This window comes from Microcaecilia unicolor, chromosome 6, assembly GCF_901765095.1.
Source record: "Microcaecilia unicolor chromosome 6, aMicUni1.1, whole genome shotgun sequence".
Lineage (NCBI taxonomy): Eukaryota > Metazoa > Chordata > Amphibia > Gymnophiona > Siphonopidae > Microcaecilia > Microcaecilia unicolor.
The window spans coordinates 94,740,095-94,763,647 of NC_044036.1; the positions used below are offsets into that span (position 1 = coordinate 94,740,095).

A 23,553-nucleotide genomic window follows, 5' to 3' on the forward strand; every position below is an offset into this window, starting at 1 on the left:
AGAAGTCTCTTTATCCTGAACATCTATCTGTGAGTAAATTATCTGTGATTTATTCAATAAAAGAGACTTCATAAAATAATAGAGACTTCAGGTGATTGCTGTGCCAGGGTTATGCTCCATGATATTGGGGCTTCTAATTACCAAGCTCCAAGAGTCATGACAGGAGGTAACAACAAAAATGTACGTATGTCCCAACAAAAAATGAACGTGCTAGCATATATCTGTTGCTGTTGCTCTGCACAAAAATATCAGCCTTACAAAAATTATATGTGCAAGAAATTTGGGGGGTCTTTTACTAAGTCATGGTAGCATTTTTAGCTCGTGGTAGAAATCAGGTGGCAGCAAACGCCGAGATGCCCCTTAGGAATATAATGGGCATCTCAGCATTTACCATCAGCTGATTTCTACTGTGACTTAGAAAAAGATCCCCTTTGTGAGGTTAATATTTCTGTGCTTAACAAGAGCTGCAGATGTAAGCTGGCAATGTTAGTTTTTTTTAAAGACATGTACACAAGAGGCTGAACTTACCACTGAACCTTTGGGAATATGCATTCCTCAATTACCACTCAAGGTCTGTACACATAAACTTAGCAGGTAATTAGCTTTCTGCATTGCACAGTCTTCAGCTCATGGTAGAAACTGTATGCTTAGCCATTCACATGCAGCTCTCCCCAGAGCCTTTATGCACCCACCCCTCCGTTTGTACAAAGGTAAAATGTTTAATTAGCCCTTGTTTGGCCCTTGTCCTCCCGCACTACAATCAGAATTATCTTGTTTCTTTCATTTCAAATACTAAAGCAATGTGAAACTCTCACCTTAAAGGACTGAACGAATGTCCACAGCAGAATGCGGATGGTGTAGCCCTGGCGCAGCAGTTTTATGAGGCGGGCTGCTCGGAACAGTTTCAGAAAACTCATGTTGAAGCTGCTAGTATTTACCAACTAAGGAAATATGAAATTACAGAACAGAGCAATATGTCAGTCAATATGTCATGTAGTCAAACTCATACACAAATTCCATGGAGAAAAGGTATTGACAAGTATATCACTTTTCAGATCCCAGACTTTCTTTCTGTTTTTTTCTTCTGACTCTCTGATTTAGCTCATATCCCATACAATTCTCATACATAAATTTTTATGTCAATGTGATGTATCACAAGCAAACAGCTCATGATTTATGGCTGCTATTTTGGACACAATGGTGTGTCTGCCACCCCAGTTGACTAGAATGCTGCTATATCATCATATGAGTGCAGTTTTTGTGAATTAGTTCTCCAATCTTTTATTCTGAATCCATCTTGACTGGTTTGTCAGTTGAGGATGGGAAGCCAAGTATTAGCTAATCCTTGCTATTTTAGCTGGAAGATGTAAGTGGTTTCCTCCATATATTTCATCAAGGTAGTGAGAGGAAAATATTGCTGTATCTTCCCATGGATGATATTGTTGGTATGCATCTCCATGCAAACAGCACTTCACCATGAACATCCAAGATATTCAGTGCTCATTTCCAGAAGAAAGGAGGTGTTGATGCCCCTCTACACGTCGTTGGTGAAGCACCACTTGGAGTATTGTGTTAAGTTTTGGAGGCCATATCTTGCTAAAGATGTGAAAAGACTGGAAGCGGTTCAAAGAAAAGCTACAAAAATGGTATGGGATTTGCGTTGCAAACCATACAAGGAGAGACTTGCTGACCTGAATATGTATACCTTGGAGGAAAGGAGAAACAGGGGTGACATGATACAGACGTTCAAATATTTGAAAGGCATTAATTCATAAACAAACCTTTTCTGGAGATGGGAAAGTGGTAGAATTAGAGGACATGAATTCAGGTTGAAGGGGGGCAGACTCAGGAGTAATGTCAGGAAGTATTTTTTCACAGAAAGGGTGGAAGATACATGGAATGCCCTCCTGCGGGAGGTAGTGGAAATGAAAACGGTAATGGAATTCAAACATGTGTGGGATAAACACAAAGGAATCCTATTTAGAAGGAATGGCTCTACGGAATCTTAGTGGAGATTGGGAGGTGACGCCGGTAATTGGGAAACAAAACTGGTGCTGGACAGACTTCTATGGTCTATGACTGTCCTGATCGTAACTGAATAGATAGGGATGGGCTGGAGTGTAAATTTTAAGGGGCTTCAACGTTAGCTGCTGGGCAGACTTTTATGGTCTGTGCCTTGAGAAAGGCAAGGACAAATCAAACTTGGGTATACATATAAATTATCACATACCATGTAAAATGAGTTTATCTTGTTGGGCAGACTAGATGGACTGTTCAGGTCTTTACCTGCCGTCATTTACTATGTTACTATGGTGATATTGCCCCATTGTGAACACTAGTACTGCAACAAATACCAAGGTGAATAAATTCACATTACGATACTTTGAGCCTTAAGGACCCAAATATGCACATTTGGATGTCTCAAAGGTAACCATCATGTATAAAAGTAAGCATCTTCCATTGGAAAGTTCTAGAACAAGAGGTATTATATTTGTTTTATTTGTAACATAGAAACACAGAAAATGACAGCAGATAAAGGCCATATGGTTCATCCAGTTTGCCCATGCATACCACCTAAGAGATCCCACATGCCTATCCCATGCTTTCTCAAATTCAGATACAGGCTTTGTCTCTACTACTTCCACTGTGAGGTCATTCCATACATCCACCACCTTATCTGTAAAGAAGTATTTTCTTAGATTACTTTTGAGTCTATCCCCCTTCAACTTCATTTTATGACCTCTCATTCCAGAGCTTCCTTTCAGTTGATAGACCTGCCTCCTGTGTATTTATGCCATGGAGGTATTTAAATGTCTCAATCAGATCTTATTTGTCAGCTGCTTTAGGCAGTCCTTCTTGACTGAATAGGCAGGTTAAGTGAAAAAGAAGAAATAGAAATAGAGGTGATTTGTCTAAAACAGGGTAAACTCAGGGGGAAGCATCAGAAATATATCTTCAGAGAAAGAATTCTGGATACATGGGACATCCTGCCACTTGAGATGAGGGTTTAAGAATTTGAGAAAGTATGTGGTAATTACTGAGAATCTCAGATGAGAGAATAAAGACAGGTGTTTCTGAGGTGTTGCTCCTGGAATGAGCAGACTAGATGAGCCCTGTGTTTATGTCTTGTCATCAATTTTTGTTTCCATAAAGGGTTCTATTTAGTAAGCTGTGTTATGGCAGTAATGAAAGTAATTAGCCAATTAACTTGTTAATTAGCTAAATAACATAGATTATTTGCCAATAATGCAGCTTCATTCAAAAGAATGTGCACCCCAGTAAATGCATGCAAGAAGCTCATTATTATGCAAATTGAACAAAGCAACTTGAATAAAACTCTGTGTTATTCATGGAAAGTTACATCATCTCCAGATGTGTTCTTAACATTGTTTCTGGCAGCAACTTAAAGAGGTCAGTGATTAGGGGAAAAACTGCCTCTACCCAAGGTCCCATTTTCCTCTCCCACCAGACCTATCCCTCACTCTTAAAATGAAGAGTCCCTCCTGTTCCCCCACATCTTAATCTTTTGCAAAATAGTGTGATGGCCCCCAGAACTATCAAATCCTTACCACCACCCAAGTAAGTACAGTTTATCCCTGAGATCTGGTGGAGGACATGCGTGATCCCCAGTTACTCCTGCCCCAGTGGCTCCTTCTTCCAGTAGCTCACAGTTAGGGGCCAAGCAGCCAAGTAAGGGAGCAGCCTCAGGGATGGGGCTACAAAGGAAATCTTCATTTTAAGAATGGATCTGGAATCTTAATTAGAAAACAGGATTGGGGTAGAGAGAACTTTTTTGTTTTTGTTTACTAAGCACCAGCCCATTTAACATATAGAGGACCTGAGCTCAGAGCCACCATCTTTGCCTTGGAGTGGGGAGATGGTCAGGGTATGGTGTTGAGGTAGGCCTTCTGGGTCCCCTTGGGGTTTATTGGGGGGGGGGGGGAATAATAATGTTTGGAGCTGAATGATTGTAAAGGCAGGTGTTGTCCAGAAGGGGGGTACTGATCATGGGGACTGATGGGGGTGGGGTCAGATGGAGGAGAGTGGCTGAAGGGATGGTTCAGGGGAGAGAACCTTTGGCACCTTCTTTCCTTTACAGAATAGGTGTCTTCTAGATGCCCATATATAGGTGCACTGTTATAGAATTACCCCCTTAATGTAGATAAGACTTAGGGAAGAAAGCATCCAATAGAACCCATCGGTAGAGGAAAGAGATGGACCAGACGACTTTCTTAAATGTAAAAATCCTTGAAAGTTATGTCTTAAATTAACCATCAATATTCTACCAGATTATTTGAATTTTGTAATTTGATGCAACTATGAAAACTGCAGAAGCATATTTACCCTGAAAATAAATTAAATGATGTTTTCTGAACTTTCTAATGTTAAGTGTTTGCTTCTGTGAATCTCTTAATTTGCCATCAAGGCACAGATGCATGTCATTTTCTTGCTATCTATTGCTCATCATAAAGAGATCATTTTGCAGCAGAAACAGTGTAATCAGATTGTTAATATGTTCCTGCAATATCCAAGCTACAGAATGGGGAAAGATGTTCAACTTTCTGAGTCCAGCAATTGGATTCTCAAAGCATTACCCCTAGTGCTGGGCTTGGCATTAAACATGTCATAGTGCATATCCTAGGGGTGTGCATTTGTGAGCATGCATTTCATTCACATGGACACCTATACATTTAAAGTATATGTAAATTATTTGCATGCATAGCTATGAATTAACACTCTTATAACTGTCTTGCAAACCAAAAACTTCTTGTGTGCATACAATGCATGCAAAAATCACAAATATGTGTATTAATTGTATTTTGCTGTAAGTTAAAGAAGAATTGAAGCACTGAATTCTAATATTATTTAACCCTACACAACAAAACAGCTGGAGGAGTTTTTGAAGTTTTGAATTTTAAGTATCTGTGGAACTGTGAGAAGGTTCTGCTACACTCAGCAACGAGAGTGCTGTGCCTTTATTGAAGTTCCTCATAGATATATCACTAACTGCTTTGGGTGAGGGAGAAGATTCTGCGTTTGGAGTAGAGACCTACATGGGAACAGAGTTTTGCAGGAATACCTGCAGGGACAGAAGCAGTTCTGCGGGGTTCCTGTGGGAACGGAAGAAGCTCCTGCGGGGTTCCTATGGAAGTGTAAGCTGCACCTGCGCCAGCCTCTCACCTACAACGTATCAAGTTCTTTAAGTGCAGCCTCCTTCTCTTCCATGCTTTAACAACATGGATGCAGAAAGTCTTCCATTAATCTCTCTGCTCCTGGGCTGATGCGCAGGCCTCAGCTCTGATGTGGGCATGAGCATCTGAGGTCACTAACTTACTGGCATGTGCATGTGGCAACCTCTCAGCACACAGTGCCAGCGAATCAAAGACGAGTCTTACATGTGCACACCAGATTGTTCTGTTTGACCAACCGTTCCTTCCTTGCCTTCATACCCAGAGAGAGAGAGACAGAGAGCCGACCAGCATTTTTTTTTTTTAGGTACCATTAAATTTTGGTGGGGATGGGTTAAATTCTTGCAGGAACGGGTAAGATTTTTACAGGGATGGGTAAGATTCCAGTGGGGACAGGCAGGAACAGGTTAGATTTCTGTCCCTATGCAGGCATTTTTTTGCTGAAACATGGACTGTGTTGAACCTACAGTATCTGGTTTCTCAATAAATACCTTTTTACTACAATCAACTTCTGGACTTTCCTTTGTTTGGTTGACCTACATCTCTTCCCTACTACTTTGGTTGTCTCAACGTTTCTGTAGGGAATCCCTCCTTGATTTTTTCAGGTGATAACACACAAAAACACAGACACAGGATATGATTCTTTCAACAAACACTGATACAGGACATCATTTCTTTGCAACACCATGCATGAGCTTCCAAGCACATAACTGCTAAACAAAAACAGAAAAAGTACTTTAGCATAATTGTGTTAATAAAAGCAGAATATCCACCTTGCTATCAGTCAGAATGATCTCAGTGATGCTGCCAACAACTGTAATGAAGTCAAAGATATTCCATGTGTCCCGGAAATAGTTCTGTATGGGAAAAGAACTAGGTTCAATCTCAAGGCTGTTCCTTTGTAGAAAAAGAAAAAGTCTGAGAACATGCAATATTAAGGAAGAGTGGATTACAATATATCCTGAAACACGAATAACCTACAGCCTAAAACACAGAATGTCAACATGATTAACTACAAACATTATTTAGAACAATGGTTCCCAAACCTGTTCTCACGGTACCCTAGACGGTAAGGTGTTCGGAAAGTCCATAGTGAATATGGATGAGAAATTCATTACTGATATACTGGAAATTTGGGAACTATGGTTTTACAGCTGATTAACCATAAGGCAAAATGAGGTCTTACCTGATAATCTCCATTAGTCCTTTCCACTATTCCAGAACCTGTGGGGCAGTTGTGTCCATCAACCAGCAGGTGGAGATAGAGAACTGAAAACTGAGCTGAGACATATCTCTCTTGGCATCCAGTCCACCTACTCAGTATTTACGTAGACAAGAAATGGAAAGGGAAATGGGACTTGATATACTGCCTGAGGTTTTTGCAACTACATTCAAAGCAGTTTACATATATTCAGGTACTTATTTTGTACCAGGGGCAATGGAGGGTTAAGTGACTTTCCCAGAGTCACAAGGAGCTGTAGTGGGAATTGTATTCAGTTCCCCAGGATCAAAGTCCACTGCACTAACCACTAGGCTACTCCTCCACTCCTAGGAAGTAAGGACAAACTCAGAATAAACACAACAACCTTAAACAACTTGCTAACCTAACACTAACCAGATGAGCAAACATGTGGAGACCTCTCTCATCTCTGGACAACTTGTAGAGAACAAGAGATATATGCAGGAAGCACCATAAACTGTGACAGTCGTTATTTGGCCCATTACTTTTCATTGACTAAACGTCTCAGAAAACCTCAGGCGGGCTTCTGGAATTGTGGGAAGGACTAATAGAAAGAAAATTATCAGGTAAAACCTAATTTCTCCTTCTCTTAAGTAGCTTCCCACACTATTCCAGAACCTGTGGGATGTTCAAAAGCAATCCCTAAAGTGAGTGGGATCCTGGTGCTGCCGCCATAAGGACTGAAGCACCTAAACTGGCTCCAAGCGTGCTGCAATGTCCACCTTGTAATGCTTGGCAAAGGTAAGCAGTATCAACCATGTTGCTGCCTTGCAAATATCTACTGAAGACAGTACGGTAGTCTCCACCCAGGATGTCTCTCTGTGGCTCATAGAATAAGCCCTAAAGGCCTGAGGATCCTGCTTCCCTGCAAGCAAATAAGCTGAAGCAATAGTCTCCTTCAGCCATCTAGCAATTGTGGGCTTGGAAGCCATAAGGCCAAGCCTCTGTTCACCAAAAAGCATAAAAGTCTGTCCAATTTGGTAAACTTATTTGTGATTTCCAGATATCTAATGAAGACTCTATGCACATTGAGAAACTTCAAGGAAGAATACTGAGCCTCTTCATCCTCTCTGTGAAAGGATGGAAGCTCCACAGATTGGTTGAGATGAAATGTTGATACCGCTTTTGAAGAAAGAAAGAACCATGTTCAGGGAGATCCCTGCCTCCGAAAAGCAAAGAAAGGAATCTCGGCATGAGAGAGCCTGAAGCTCTAAATCCCTACATGCCAATGCAACAGCAACCAAGAATGCTATCTTTAATGTAAGATCTTTCAAGGAGAGCTTCCAAAATGGCTCAAAAGGAGGTGTATGAAAAGCCCAAAAGACTAGATTAAGGTTCCACTCTGGATATGGCATAAGAAAGGCGGGCTACAAACAGCCTGCTCCCCACAAGAATTGAATGGTATCTGGGTGAGCCGCAAGAGACATCTTCTGTAGTGGACCCCTGAAACAGGCCAAAGCTGCAAGCTGAACTTTTAGAGAACCCAACAAAATCCTTTCTGAAGACAGGCCTGGAGAAATGCTAGGATGTGCATGATCTGAGCAGAGAAGGGAGAAAATCTGTGCTCAGAACACCAGCCCTCGAACATCCTCCACACCCTTACATACACCATAAAAGTAGAGCATTTACAAACCTGAAGCAAGGCAGCAATGACCAATCAGAATAATCTTTTCATCTCAACTGAGCTATTTCAATGGTGAAGCCATAAGATCAAAGGGGAATGGATCCCCCATGATCACTGGACCTTGCTTCAGTAGGCCATGTACTTGCGTAAGATAGATAGGACCCCTGTCCAGCAGTCAAATCAGGTCCACATACCACAGCCACTGTGGCCAATCTGGATATACGAGAATTATTCAACCTCGATGCAATGCGATTCTTTTCAATACACAGCCTACCATGGTCCAAGGATGTGTCTCCAGCCAGGGGTGCAGTAGGGCATCAATCCCTATTGAGCCTGGTTCTTTCCAAAGACTGAAGAACTTAGGAACTTTGGCATTCCTTTTCATTGTCATCAAGTCCTGAAGTGGAGAGCCCATCGGTCCACTATCATCTGAAAACCTTGGATAAATAGTTTTCATTCTCCCGGGTCCAAGGAGTGCCCTCCTAGAAAGTCCACCTCCACATTCAAGGACCCTGCAATGTGAGCTGCCAACAAGCAAAGGAGATTTTTCTCCACCCAACTCATGAGGGAATCTGCTTCCACCACCATTGGACAACTGCGGGTCCTGCCTTGCTTGTTGATATAAGCTACTGCTTTCACATTGTCGGAGAAAACTCAGGCCAGGGCCCCTACCAGAAAGGGAGCAAAGTCACATAAGGCATTCTACACTGCCTTGAGCCCAAGCGTTTTATTGACCACTGAGACTCCTGTTCCATCCAAGTGCCCCATGCCAGATAGAACTTATAATGAGCTCCTTAACCCAACCTGTTAGCAACAGTTGTCACCACCATCCATTGTGTTATCAGAAAGGGGGCTCTGACGGTGAAATTCCTGGGTGACAACCACCACTGCATGTGCCATCTGGCAACTGGCATCCAAAGAAGATGAAGGTCATACTTGTGTGACACCAAAGATCAACAGCTGATATGAGATTTCTGTAATGCCTGCATGTAAGCACCACTTCCATCACTGCCGTCATGGACCCCAGAACCTGCACATAGTCCCAGACCCTGGGCCTGCCCTGACTGAGAAGATGAATCTGTTCATCCAGTTTCAACTTCCTGTGCTCTGTGAGGTAGATTCTCTTCTGTACTGTGTTGAATAAAACACCTAGATACTCCTGTGTCTGCTATATAGTCTGCTCTTCTTGAAATTGATCACCAAATCCAATGTCCGTCGCCACCACTCTGAATAGGATAACGCACAAATGTGGCAGTTATAGAGATAAGGATGAACTCTGATTCCCTGGTGCAGAAGGAAGAACGCCACTACCACCATAACCTTGGTAAATGTTCTCGCAACAGTAGTGAGACCAAAGGGCAAAGACCCTGAATTGGAAGTGATAGTCCAACACTGCAAAACATAGAAAACTCTGATGCGGCGACCAAATGTGTATATGCAAATATGCCTCCTTGAGATCGAGGGCACTTCAAAGGCTTGTTTCAGCAAGCCTTCTAGCTTCCTATCTCGTAGGTTTTTTAGGGCAATGCCCCTTTCCACTTGCAAGGTGATCTTCTTAGTCACTGCCATAACTAGGGAGCCCACCCTGGGAAGTTGCAATTTATCTTTCTCCTCCAGAACTAATGGGTAGAGGTGAGCCATTGCTTTTTCCACTCAGCCCCATGTTCAGTGAAACTCAATCTACTGTAATCAGTTCCTGAATGTCTGGATGCATCGGGAAGGCCTTAGAAGGACCTCTAAGCCCCCTCATGATTGACTAAGATGGAACTCCTGATACTGAACCAGAAGGCTCCGCAATGGAAAGCACCGCCAGTGCCTCAGAAATAAGAGTTCTGATCTCCTCTTTATGAAAAACTCAGTACTTTCGGATCATCTCTCTCCTCTAATGGTTCCTTCAATGATGGTTCTTCTGAATAGACTGCCACATCAGATAAGGAGGGAGAAGCAGAGATAGCCTTATCTGCCCACTCCTGGACGTGTAAACGAGATCTCTTAAGAGCCAGAGAGGAAGAGGGGTGAGAAACCTGAAGCACCTTGCATCAGCTCTGACTGTCCCTGCTTCAGTAAATAGGCTTGGTAGAAGAGCAATACAAACTCTGGAGAAAACAAAGAACCCGATGCAGCTGAATGCTTTGTCAGGCCCTGAGACTGTAAAATGGTAACTGTGCTCTGCATGTGATCATCCAGAAGCTGCTCCTCACTGCCAGTTGGCCCCAACAAAATGGCGCCCGTTCCTGCACTCTCCTGTATCAAACTGCATATTCGAATGCTGCACTAAATTCAAAGATATGCTATCGCTGACTGTTTCCTCTGCATCCCGCTGTATTCCCAGCTTGCTCACACTACAATGCCTCAATGCCAGTCGGGGGGTCCCACAGCAGGAACATCACTTAATTGCCTCTGTGGTAGTCGCCATTCACCCAAACTCTCAACAGCACAGCACAATGTGTCCCAAGCAGTGATTCAGGATCCCTCCCCTGCACCAAGTAGAACTTGCTTCCCTCCAAGCGGTTCTGAGTCAAACCTTAGTCAGACTTACCACTGCCAGCTGCTCCCCCCAAGCTCATAGTCTCCACAAGTCTTACCACAGATGAGAAAGGCTCAGAATGGATACTCTGTCCCACACTCTCCGGCAAACCTCTTTTTTATAAGGTTGTTGTGCTGGACAAGGAGATATCCACAGAAAACAGGGGAGAGGTGAAAGGAGGGAAGGACTAAATTCATGGAGCACCACAAGCAGGGATCTGAAGACCCCCAGATATGAATCTACAGACTCAAGTCACCTGCAAAGCTCAACTGGAGACCAGTTGACCAACTGGACCAGGAGCAAATCACTCAGAACCAGAGGCTGAAAAGTGTGTTCATCCACTTGCTAGAGACAGAAAATACTAAGGAGCTGGCCTGGATGCCAAGAGAGATATATCTCAGCTCATTTTTCAGTTATCTATTTCCACCTGCTGGTTGATGGACACAACTATCTCACAGGTTCTGGAATAGTGGGGAGCTACATAATGGAAAAGTAGTTTTGAGGAAAATAAAAGTGAGCATGTTTTTGAGCCATTAGATTGACTGTAAGTAGGTACATTTTAGGAATATTTAGAAATTGCCCTACTAACCTAGACCAGCCCAGAATAAAGTCTTACACTAATTTAGAAAGCTGAAGTGTCTACATTGACTCACACATAAAAAAAAGATTTGTAAAATGTAAGAATCCAAAGATATATTTATAGAGCACATAGTCTCCAAGAAACCTCCATCCTAATTCAACAAACAGAAGAAAAAGCTAACCTCTCACCATGAATGAGAAGGGATTACTTTGAAGTAATCCTGATCTCTATATAGAGCACCAGCTGTGCAGGTCAAAGCTTTGTCCCAATTGCATGCTACCAGTTACTCACCAAGAAACCAAATGCAATGATCTTCAAGATGCACTCAAGTGAGAAGAGAATTGTAAATGCAATGTTCAGGTACTTTAATGCCAGTTCATATGGCCAGGGTGCCGAACTGTACTGATGGGAAGAAAGACAGATAATCAGAATACTGGAGGAGAGAGATTTCATCTATTAGAGATTCTAGTGTAAGCCATTCAAAGTGGACATAGGATATACCAGTATAGACTATGGACCACCAATGTACATAATCTATGGCAAGATGACACCTCCTGTGGAAGCTGCTGGACTAACAATGCGCAGACTGAAGAACACAACACTAAACAATCAGGATACAATAACAAATATTATCCACTTGATCTCAGCAGTGACTCCTTTCACACTGAGACACAGCCCAATGACTCACTGTGATCGTCATTGATCATGCAACTTTAATGAATATTTTTGAAACTTTATGATATTTTAAATCTTTATAGATAAAATGCTACTTAGCTCAATCAGCTGTTTTAGTCAAGTATTGATGGACCCTCAAATGCCTTAGCTCTTATTTACTCTACAACTCATTTTCAAAATGGACTAACAATGCACAACAGAAGCAGAACATCACTTATAAAGGTGTCTAGGAGACACCAGGGAAACAGGATTCATTATTGGAAAGATCAATATTCAAATGTACCATCTTACCGCCTTGTGCGGATGAGTATATATCTTCCATTTTTTTATATTATAAGCCCAAAACTGTGGAATATTTTGCCTATTGAACTTCGTAAATTACAAAATATAACACAATTAAAGAAGGAACTGAAGACGTATTTTTTTTCTTCAAGTATATGGGCCAATGGAATAATGAAAACAACAGTTATATTTTATTATGTGAAGTTCTGTTTATACTGCTGATGTGAGGCTTTGTGATGTAATTTTATGGAATTTTGTTTGTAATATTGTTTATTTTTTGTTATGCTATTTTTATTATGTATGTGATTTGTTCCTTGCTTAGAATTTTTATGATAATGTGAGTTATAAATACATTTTATTATTATTATGAAATTCTCCCTAGTGTTGGAAGGGCTGCAGAGTTTATTATTTTTTTTATAGTTATAGTAAAGTTCACTTTTTCATGACATTTATGTACAAGGAGAGATTGCAAGGAGTAGCCTAGTGATTAGAGCACTGGGCTTGACATACAGGAGCGCAGGAGTCAAATCGTGGTACTACTCTTTAAGATCTTTGGCAAGTCACTTAACCCTCCATTGCCTTAGGTATAACATTAGATTATGAACCCTCCAGGGACAGGTTAATACCTAGTGTACCTGAATGTAACTCACTTTGAGTTACTAATGAAAGAAGTGTGCACAAAATCCAAATAAATAAAATCAATTAAAATTGAATAATGTTATCCTTTTCATATTCTAGTGGCAGGCTAGTGTAGTGAGGAGCCTTTATGCGTGGTTTCAGAATAAAAATCCCCATCCTAACCTGCTCCCTTTCCCTGCATTGGAGGGGTTGAGCAATTATTAAAGGCTGTTTTATTTTCTGATGGGTAAAGACTTGTTTACCATATCGGATGGTATAGGTCAGAGTGAAATCAGGACTTTGTAAATCAAAGATGGCATGAGGGGGGAAGGGAAAAGCACTTCAGGAACAAGGTTGGATAATACTTCCGTCTTGACAATTTCTTCCTAATATAGCATGATGGCATTGGTAGGATATTTCCTATAAATTACTCGGGTAGAAAAAAACATTATTTGAGCTTAATGGGGTAATTTTATAGGTCTTTTTTCCCATGAGCAAAGTCTGAGTGGTGCTGGGGTGAACCTGTGATACACTTTATTGGAACTTGCTAAACTGCTGTAGCTAGCAGAGCAGAGCAGTGTAAAGGCTAAAATGTAAAGAAAAGGAAAAGGAACTCCATTCATTGGAGCCGACTCTGTGGGTGCTGTGTGTGCTTGAGCACCCCCAATACTGAGAAAATTCCTTGTATGTGTCCAGGGAGGGTTATTTCCATTGGGCTTAGCACCCCCAATCATTTTGAAAAGTTGACTCCTATGACTCCATTTGTAATAGGGAAGACAACATATACACACAAAGGCAGAGAAAAAACAAAAACTCAATTACCCTTTCTAGCTAGAAACCACCAGATTAGTCAGCGTCCCCAAAGACTTGCCTGAAAAGCCAGGCTTTTAAGTTTGATTTAAAGCTTTTGATAGAGAGCTCACCATGAAGAGAAAGAGGAAGCATAGTAGTTAGATTCCCCAATGTGCCTGTTTCTTGGCTTTATTATAGGTGTGTGAAAGCAGAAACAAGTTTAGTTTGTGCTTGTTTAAAACATATTTTTCCTGATTTGGGGACATTTTTTCACGTTTGTTTGATAGACTTATGTTTTTGGGCACAGATTATATACGTGCACAAACTTTAAAATGAGCACAGTCGATTCAGTGTACAATAATGTGTAGGTATACACACAGACAAGAGATTACTGTGCCCTTTGAATTTTTAGGCACCTAAATGGGCTATGGGGGCCATTCTATAACTGGTCATCTCCATTTAGTTCTTCAATAGGCTTTTGGCTGAGGTGGTCCAGTGGCTTTTTTAAAGTAAGTTTTTAGTTTACTTTTCTTTTCAGTATTAGTATGTTTTTGGACGGTATTGATCTTTGGTTGGTTGTTTCTTTCCTATCTGAAATTGACGTTCCTTTCACCTTTTTGACTCCTATTGTTGTAAATAGTGGAAACTGCCTAGCCCTATATTGTAATCGATTAGGCAGGTTAACACGTTATAATTAAACATTATTTCCATTATAGAATACTAGTGTAACCTGACATTCAGGTGCTTGCACTTATGCCAGCTATAGACTGGTGCCAGTGCCTAAATGCTACAGGAATGCACATAATTTACAGTGGGAATCTCACCTCTGTCCTCTCCATGCCCCACCTCTCTAGATGCCCTTCTTGCAAATATGTATATAACCCTGGTCTGGGCACTGGCTAAACTCTCAGGTTGGGTACCCAAACCAGGGACAAAAACAAAAATTCTGCTTTAATGAGCTGGGAGCAGGCTGGGGACAAGATTGATCCCTGTAGGCCATGGGGTATTAAGTCACCCTTCCTCTCACTCCCCTTCTAGTCCTAAGGTGAAAGGACTCCACTCACATTCCACAAAATACTCGGTACTCAAAGGTTTGTATTAAATGCAAACGACTTTTACTGGAATACTGCAACAGGCAGATATCCAAACTTCATTTTATTCACTTAACCGCAGTTCATGTTATTGGTAGAGGCATTAATAGCAGTCTGTGTATCTGAGGTCATAGTATCTGAGTTGATATACTTCAGTAGCCCTATAGTATTTACATATTTACAATACTGTCCAGTCCACCTATAACCATCTTTTCTGGCAGAACAATCTAAGGATAGGACTTCCTGTTCCTTCCACAGGCAAGCATCCCGTTGGGCTTTTCCAGGTGCTGAACATCCTCAGGACCTCCATGTCCATCCTCTTCTCCCTCAGAGGTCTACTTCTTTGAGCTGCCCCCTCTGACTCCAAACAGGCTTCTCCCTTTTCTACTCCTGGGGAGTTTATCCTTTCCTACCCTCCCAGAGCTCTCCTGCTCTTTTAGCAGAAACTACCTCTTTGTTTAGCCTTAGGTTACCAGGTTTGATCAGGATACCTCCTCTCCTCATATGTCCTGGCAGGGGAAAGGGTGGGGCGACCAAGGACCCTGTGATCTCCAATGCTACAGTTTTTATAACATTTTACTCCACACCCCCTTATGACATCTCCTGTCAGTCAATTCCCAATACCTCTCCTCACTAACACTATCCCTCCTCCCCCCCCCCCCCCCCCCCCCCCCCCCCCCCCCCCCCAGTGAACCTGGAGAGCTCCTAATCCCAATCTTAGTAATCCCTTGGGGGAAATCTACATAGTTCTCTTACAACCAACTTCCCAGGGGATTACATTCACATATGCACTGTGGAAGTTATGCGGGTATTTGAAGAATAGCAGTTAGGCAGCATGCTGGAATATACACACATTTCTATGTATATATACATATATTTTAGACAGGATGTAGAAGCTGGAATTGAGATGGATTCACTAGTATTTTACAACAGAATCTGATGACGTAGAGGCTGTTCTAAATTACAGGAGAAATGGACATTTATGTGCCAAGTGTGAGCAGTATAAACATCCATTTTAGAAAACAAAAATGTCAAAAATCTCCACGGGTGGAAAACCAGCACATTAATTCGTCTGTGCTGGCACATAACATTTAGGGCTAGATTGTATATATCGCACTGAGATTTCCACTCAGTAATCGAAGCGTATTCTATAAAGTACGCTTTAATTTAGGTGTACTTTATAGAATACACTGAATGCTGGTCCACATGACTAAATTTAGTTCTGGGCTATTACACCAACTAAAACCTGGTGTAAATCCTGACCCCTAAATTAGGCAAAGAGCGGGTGTATTCTATAACAACACGCATAGATTTTAGAAACGCCCACATCTTGCCCATTCCATGCCCATAACCATGACCACTTTTCAACTATGCGACTTAGAATTCATGCACACTGTGATACAGAATATGCTTAGCAAGTAGTGTGCGTAAATTCTAATTAAAGCCAATTTGTGCTGATAATTGCTTGTTAACATCCAATTATCAGCGCTGATTGGCTTGTTAACTAATTAAGAGGTCCTTTTACTAAGCTGCGGTAAAAGGGAGCCTTAGCTATAATCAGCACATGGTTTTGACGTGTGCTGAGGCCCCCTTTAACTGCAGTGGGTAAAAGACGGTCTTTTTTGCTGGAAAAGAAATGGCTGTGCAGTTAAGTGAACCACTTGCTGTGTGGCCATTTCGAGGGAGAGCACTTAACGTCACCAACTTAGATGGTGGTAAGGGCTCCTGTGGTAACCTGGCAGGGCACGGCGCCTCACGATTACTGGCGGGTAAGCACTGGCACTAGAAAAATAGAAATATTTTTATAGCGATGGAAATGGCGTGCACTGGGGATAGGAACTGATGCTGGGCTCCTGCGGATTGGCGCGTGGCAACCAACTCTTTAGTAAAAGGGCTCCTAAGTTATGTGCGTTGTTATGGAACATGCATCGATTTCATCTCGGCACGCTATATATAGAATCCAATGGGTTATTTTTGTCATTTTAGAAACAAGAATGTGTATTTTCCCACTGCTATCATAAAGACTAGTGTGTGTGTGTATGTGTGTGTGTGTGGGGGGGGGGGGGGGTGACAAAAAACACTGAGGGATTAAAGGGGCAACCTCTGGTGGAGTGCTGCTTAATAGGAGCACTTTGTCAAAATCTAAGCATGCTTGGTAGCAGATGTAACTCCCAATGCCAACTTTTTAGGACACAGACATTTAGTCCCCTTCTGAAATAGGGAATAAATGACTTATGAACTTGCCACACCTTGTCCCACCTAAAACGTGCCCAAACCACACCCCTTGTATTTGCATGCACTTGGGTTTGAGACGTGCATTTCCCGGCTTGGTAAAATGGGAATTTAGATGTTTATGCACTTCTTTAAAATAAACATCATAACACGTGTAAATGTTAGCACCTAGTTTACAGAACTGCCTTCTGAATATACGCTCATGAATGCACACAACTACTCCTACTCTCATACTTCCCCATTTGGGGGCAGATTTCAAAACCAGATCATACCTATTCGCCTTACCTTCATCATCAGTACCACTGTGTTCAAAGCAATCATGGCCATGATGGTGTACTCAAATGATGGAGAGACCACAAAGTGCCAGACCCGGTACTGGAAAGTGTGGCGGTTCTGAGGCATGTAGCGAGTGAGTGGTTTAGCACTGATGGCGAAATCGATGCAAGCTCTCTGAATCAGAAAAATAATCAACAGTTATACTATAATTTACTTCCCACTCCTGTGTCACTCACTGAGAAGTAAACATGTTGACCCCTACAATGGAACACGTCAGTCCTGCTTAAAAAACATTAAGGAAACATAAATAGTTCAGCATGGAGTAGCAATATCAGCAGACAGTATCAAGAAACAAAACCTAATCTGGACCTATTGGTCCTGGTTATTTTGTTTAACTGAGCTAAGGAGACTAATCTAATGTACCGTATATACTTGAATATAAACCTGTACAAATGTAAACAGAGCTAACATTTTCCCCCTAAATGATAATAAAATCAATCCCAAAAAAACTAAAATAAAGTTAAATAAAATTGGGGACAATGGAAATCCTGGTGGGATTACCTAACCTAAGGCCCTTGAAGCTGAGGGTTGTTTATCCCAATATACAGTAAAAGCTCTACTCTTCTGAAAACCACTAAACTATTCCAGCACTTTACTAGTGATGTCTACTTCCTCAAGTTTATAAAGCAGTATGTCATGAACCACTAAAACAAATACTGCAACAAGCTGAGTTACACAACAAAGGCGTGTTTTCCTTTGTCCGTAAATATCGTATATCATTGGCTATAAGCCAAGAGTTTTGTACCCCAAAATTGGGATCTTGGCTTATAGTTGAGTCAGCATGGTACCACTGCCCAATTTTTTAAATGCAGACCTGTCCCGCTCCCCCGAGTTTAACTCTACAGCAGGGCTCGGGTTCTGGATTTTTTCTCCTTCCTTGACAGGGGTTCAAAGTCCTTGTCTTCCCCTGCATGGCCTTCGCCGTGCCATGCAGGCAGTTGGTGAAGTCTTGCGGGATGTGAAAATGCGAGACTTCCTCAACTTCCTGCACTGTGTGTCTCAAGTATCTGCAGAGCCTGGCTGTGCAGGGGAAGACAAAGACTTTGATGCTGCACCGAGGAAGGAGAAAAAAATCCAGAGCCGGAGCTCTGCTGTAGAGGTAAACGAGGGGGAAGGAGAGAAAAACTGGATGACAGCTGGGGAGGGAGGCATGAGAAAATCTGGGTGAATGCTGGGGAGAGGGGCATGACAGAAACTGGGTGAAGAATGGGAAGGGGAGCATGAAAGAAACTGGGTGAAGACTGGGGAAGGGGCATGTTGTACTCACAAAGTGTTCCCTAACACTATACCCCCCTGGATTTTACTCAAGTTAACAGTTTTCCCCCCTTTTCGGGGGGGGGATGGGGACGGGGACTGTTAACTCAGCATATACTCGGATAGGCTTATATTTGAGTATATACGGTAAATGAAGTTCAGTCAATAAAGCTACAAGTAATGTAAGAGTGCGCTATTTGCTTTAAAATTCTGATTGGGAGAAGTGGAGTAGATTATAATCTGCCAAATATTGCATGAACTGATATGTAATAAAGGCCTCTACAACCTTAGGCAAAATTGGAATGTTTGCAATTGGGCAATAATTACCGAGCATCTGTCTATTATGTACCCCATTATTTTGGAGAAGCAGAGAATAGTTTATCAAACGAGTGGTCCAAATATATGTCAGGCATATGTCTGAACATACTAGCCAGGTACAGGTCAATGACATACTCCTTTGGCAAATCTGGAAGTCAAAATCTTGATTTTTTTTCAAAGACACAGGAGAAAAGACTTCCCAAAGATGATCAGCTACTCAGACTGCAGAATTTTAGGTATCATTTAATTCACAGTTGGTAACAAAGCGAGGATTCAAACTCAGTCCCTGCATACTATTTCTTATTGTCTTGATCTTCTGTTGAAATCCTATTGCAAAATCATTTGCTTGTAGCAGAGACATCTGAGAGCCCATGGGCATGATCGAAAAAAATCTAATCACTCTAATCAGTGCTCTAGGAGAATTTAAAGAGCTATCAATTAATTTAGATTGCACTATAATTCTACATGAAGCAAATTACAGTAATCCAGTTTCATTATCACTAATAGGGTTGTGCATTTGTTTGAAATGACATGGGAAAAGTTATTGACATTTTTCATGTCATTTCATGTAGTTTTTGTCCAAAAACAACAGGAAAAAACAGTAATTTTGTTTTTTAAAAAATGTCGTTAATAGTACATACTTTTCTGAGAATGCACACTATCCCCCTGATTTTATAAACATTGCCAAAAATTGTGTGTACAAATTTAGGTGTGTTTCGGATTTGTGTGCGCAATTTAATAATATAATGAGCTAACTAGTGCCAATAAATATAAACTAAGCACTCACATATATGTGTGCATTACATGCTAAATGTTTACAATAATGATATATTCACATGTATGTGTGCATATTCGCATGCAAATGCCAATATTCTGCCTAAGTGCTATTCTGCAAATACTTGCTTAACTTATATAGTACATATATGCAAACAGGTGCAGGAGTACACAGAAGCAGAGCATGGGCTGGTCTCTCACTTACACATATAATTTACAGAATACTGTAAGTTACACATGTTCCTGCTGCATTTAGGTGCCCATAATTATGTCAACTCTATGGCTCTATGCTCTATGGCATGCAATGAAGTAACTAAGTAGTAAATTGAAAACAAACTGGGGAAAATATTTTTTTACTCAAAGTGTAATTAAACTCTGGAATTTGTTGCCAGAGAATGTGGTAAAAGCAGTTAGCTTATCAGGGTTTTAAAAAAACGATTTGGCTAATTTCCTAGAAGTCCATAACCCATTATTAAGATGGACTTGGGAAAATCCACTGCTTATTTCTAGGATAAGCAACATAAAATCTGTTTTATGGTTCTGGAATCTTGCCAGGTACTTGTGACCTGGATTGGCCACTGTTGGAATTGGAAACAGGATACTGGGCTTGATGAGCCTTCAGACTGTCGCTTATGTTCTTATAGATGTTAAGCATGCCGATATTGGGTTGTATTTTTGTACATTTGTACCCCGCGCTTTCCCACTCATGGCAGGCTCAATGCGGCTTACATTTTGTATACACGTTCTTATTTGTAGCTGGGGCAATGGAAGGTTAAGTGACTTGCCCAGAGTCACAAGGAGCTGCCTGTGCATGAAGTGGGAATCGAACTCAGTTCCTCAGGACCACAGACCACCACCCTAACCACTAGGCCATTAGTTAGTATTCTAGAACTGAACTTAGGCTCTTTGGTTCTGTCATAGAATAGGCTCCTATCACATTGCCTCAGGGCACCTAAATGTTTATGTTTATTCGGTTACTTGATATACTGCCTTTCACAGCAAATCAAAGCAGTGTACAATATAAAATAAAAAAGAGAATACAGAAATGAACACCAAATTCAATAGGACAGAAGAGATTAAATAAATAAGGCAGAAAAAGGGAATCCATTAAGAATGGGCAGGAGGCAAACAGACAACCAACTGCTCATACCCACCTACTACCTAAGAGTAAATCTGGGATTAGGGGGTTACAGAAACGCCTGGGAAAACAAATGGACTTTAAGGAGACAGCAGAAGCAGGGGAGCGAAGCTCAGCTTTCAAAGCAGGGGGTAAGGAATTCCAGAGAAAAGGAGCTAAGCATAAACAAACAAACAAAATGCAGAAATGTGTGTGGAATTAAGATGGACACAATGAGCAGGTGGCACAGACAGATGGATGTCAAAAGCAGAATGGAATGAGCGTGTAGGACACTAGGGGGTAATTAGAGGCACCTCTTACTGACTTTTGGACAACAGCCACCATTTATAGGACTGCCATTCAAGAAACAAAACATACATGCTTTACTGATAAAATTTCCAAAGCTCCTAACACAGCTGCTCTATATAAATTACTCAAGCCATTCACTGCTCCATCTAACAGGTCTTCGTATGCTCCCACTACACCGATCGCTCAGAATCTAGCTCTTTATTTTAAAAACAAATTGCTCTCACTGTGATCTCTTACTACTGTTCCTTCAACTAGCCCTAAATTCACTGTCCCCTCTGTCTCTGCCTTCTCTTTGGTTATCAACAGTATGAAACGCACTACAGCTTCCTCAGACCCAATTCCATCTTCAATTACTAAAAGGTTTTTGGACTCTTTACTCCCCTTTCTTCACTCTATGATAGCTAAAAGTCTTGAACAGGGTCACTTTCCTCTCCCCTGGAAATGGGCTACACATAGACCTAAAATTAAAGATCAAACACAGTCTAATCAAGAATGCAGTAATTATTGTCCAATCAACAATCTCCCCTTCATAGCCAAAATCGTATAAAGCACAGTCTGTTCTCAACGTCAAGACTTTCTTGATAAAACATTAGCTCTTCATCCAAATCAGACAGGTTTTCACCCTTTTTATAGTACTGAAACATCTCTTCTTGGGCTGCCTATGTATGATACCATCTTGACCATTCTACTTCAGTTCTTCTACTCTCCCTGGACTTAATAGTAGCTTTTGACTTTATTGATCATACCATTCTTCTCTCAAGAGTACAACAATTGGGCCTAAGGGATACTGCGCTTCAATGGTTTGCTTCTTATCTCTCTGATCGCTCTTACATGGTTTAAATGAATAATTCAAATTCAAATCCCTTCTCTCTCCCATCTGGTGTTCCACAGGATTCAGTCTTAGGTTCTATGTTTTCTAGTTTTTTTCTCTCGCTTTTTCTGACACTGTTCCAATCTTTGAAATTCACCCCACATGTCTATGCTGACAACATACAAATCCTCTGCACACTTGATCCTACCCACATTTATTGTATCAATAAATTAATTTTAATCACCAATTGGCTCTCTGAAAACAAACTTGTCTTGAAACCAAATAAATCTAAATTCCTTCTTTTTACAAACCAGCCCTATGTTTCATTACCTATCCTGATTCAACTACATTCCATCTCAGTTCCTCTGGTACAGAATATCAAATTACTAGGAGGTATCATCGATGCAGACCTTTCATTTATTCCTCAAATTTCTTCAGTAGTCGAATGTTCTCTTTTTAATCTATGTGTTATCCGCTCCATTAAACCTCTTCTACACCCTCCAGCTATTAACATTCTTATTCAATCACTGGCGATTAGTCATCTTAGCTATTGCAACTCTCTATACAAAGGATTTTGAGCAAAGGATCTTCACCGTCTACAACTAGTTCAAAATACAGCTATTAAAGTTATCACCGGCCGTAGGAAATTTGATCATGTCACCCCACTTCTTAAAGCTGCACACTGATTTCCACTGTCACATCGCATAACCTATAAATTGCTACTTCTTGTCTACAAAACCGTTTCTTTAGGAGAACCAGCTTATTTATCTCGTCTTCTTACCAGTGGCGTAGCCAGACTGCCAATTTTGGATGGGCCTGAACACAAAGTAGGTGGGCACAAAATTTTCTCTCTACCCCCCTCCCCCAGCAAAATTTAGTCACGCTAATCAGATGCATTTGTCACACAGGGTAAAGTGCTGCTTTTCAGTGCATCAGATTTCAGAAAATTTATTTAATAGCCTAACAACCTTTTCAGTGAGCTTTCAGAGGCCAAAACCTCCTGCCTCAGGTCAGTATAATGCTGTTACAGTATCCTCGCCTGACCTAAGGAAGGAAGTATTGGTCTCTGAAACTTCATTAACACAGGTACCATATTACTTTATCCTAAATTAAAAATAAAATTATTTTCTTTACCTTTCTTGTATGGCCATTTACTTTTTCTCATTGTGTCGCTCCCAGTCTCTAGATTCTGCTTTCCTTCGTTTTCGCTTAACTCTTCTGCCAGGTTTTCCTGGCCATTTGTCATTTTTCTCTCCTTTTTCTTTGCTTTCTTCAATATTTTTCTGCCTCTCTCTCTCTCTGTCCTGAGTTAATTCATTCTTACTATCCATTCTTTAATTTCCTTCATCTACTTATGGCTTTTCATCTTTTTCTCACCCTTGTTCTCCCCATGCCCCTTCCTCTTATTCTCCAGTCTTTCACTACTCCCCTTTTCCATCCAGCAGCTCTCCTCTTTCTCTCCCTATCCTTCCAGTCTCCCCTCTCTCTCCCCATCCTTCCAGTAGTCTCCCCTCTTTCTTTCTGCATCCTTCTGTCCAGTGTAACCTCTTTCTCCCTACCCTTCCATCCAGCGTCTTCCCTCTTTCTCTCCTCATCCTTTCATCCATCTACCCTCTCTCCTGATCCTTCCATCTAATGTCTCTCTCTCCCTCTTTCTAACCAGTGTCTCTGTATCTCTCTACCCTTTTCTGTTCAGTGTCCCTTCTCTCTCCACATCCTTCCAGTCTTTCCCCTTTCTCTCTGCATCCTTTCATCCATCTCCCCTCTTTCTCCCCCCATCCTTC

The 23,553-nt window shown here is 41.3% G+C and overlaps 1 protein-coding gene across 1 annotated transcript in view; it reads right to left on the reverse strand.

Moving 5' to 3' along the window:
- CACNA1E (calcium voltage-gated channel subunit alpha1 E) overlaps positions 1–23,553 on the reverse strand; it is a 786,482-nt gene that overhangs the window by 91,831 nt on the left and 671,098 nt on the right. Inside the window, exons 30-33 of the mRNA XM_030206580.1 lie at positions 17,136–17,300; positions 11,452–11,562; positions 5,963–6,046; positions 816–941 (exon numbers count right to left, since the gene is read on the reverse strand). Coding sequence (XP_030062440.1) covers positions 816–941; positions 5,963–6,046; positions 11,452–11,562; positions 17,136–17,300 — 486 coding nt within the window. The remainder of the gene's footprint in view (positions 1–815; positions 942–5,962; positions 6,047–11,451; positions 11,563–17,135; positions 17,301–23,553) is intronic.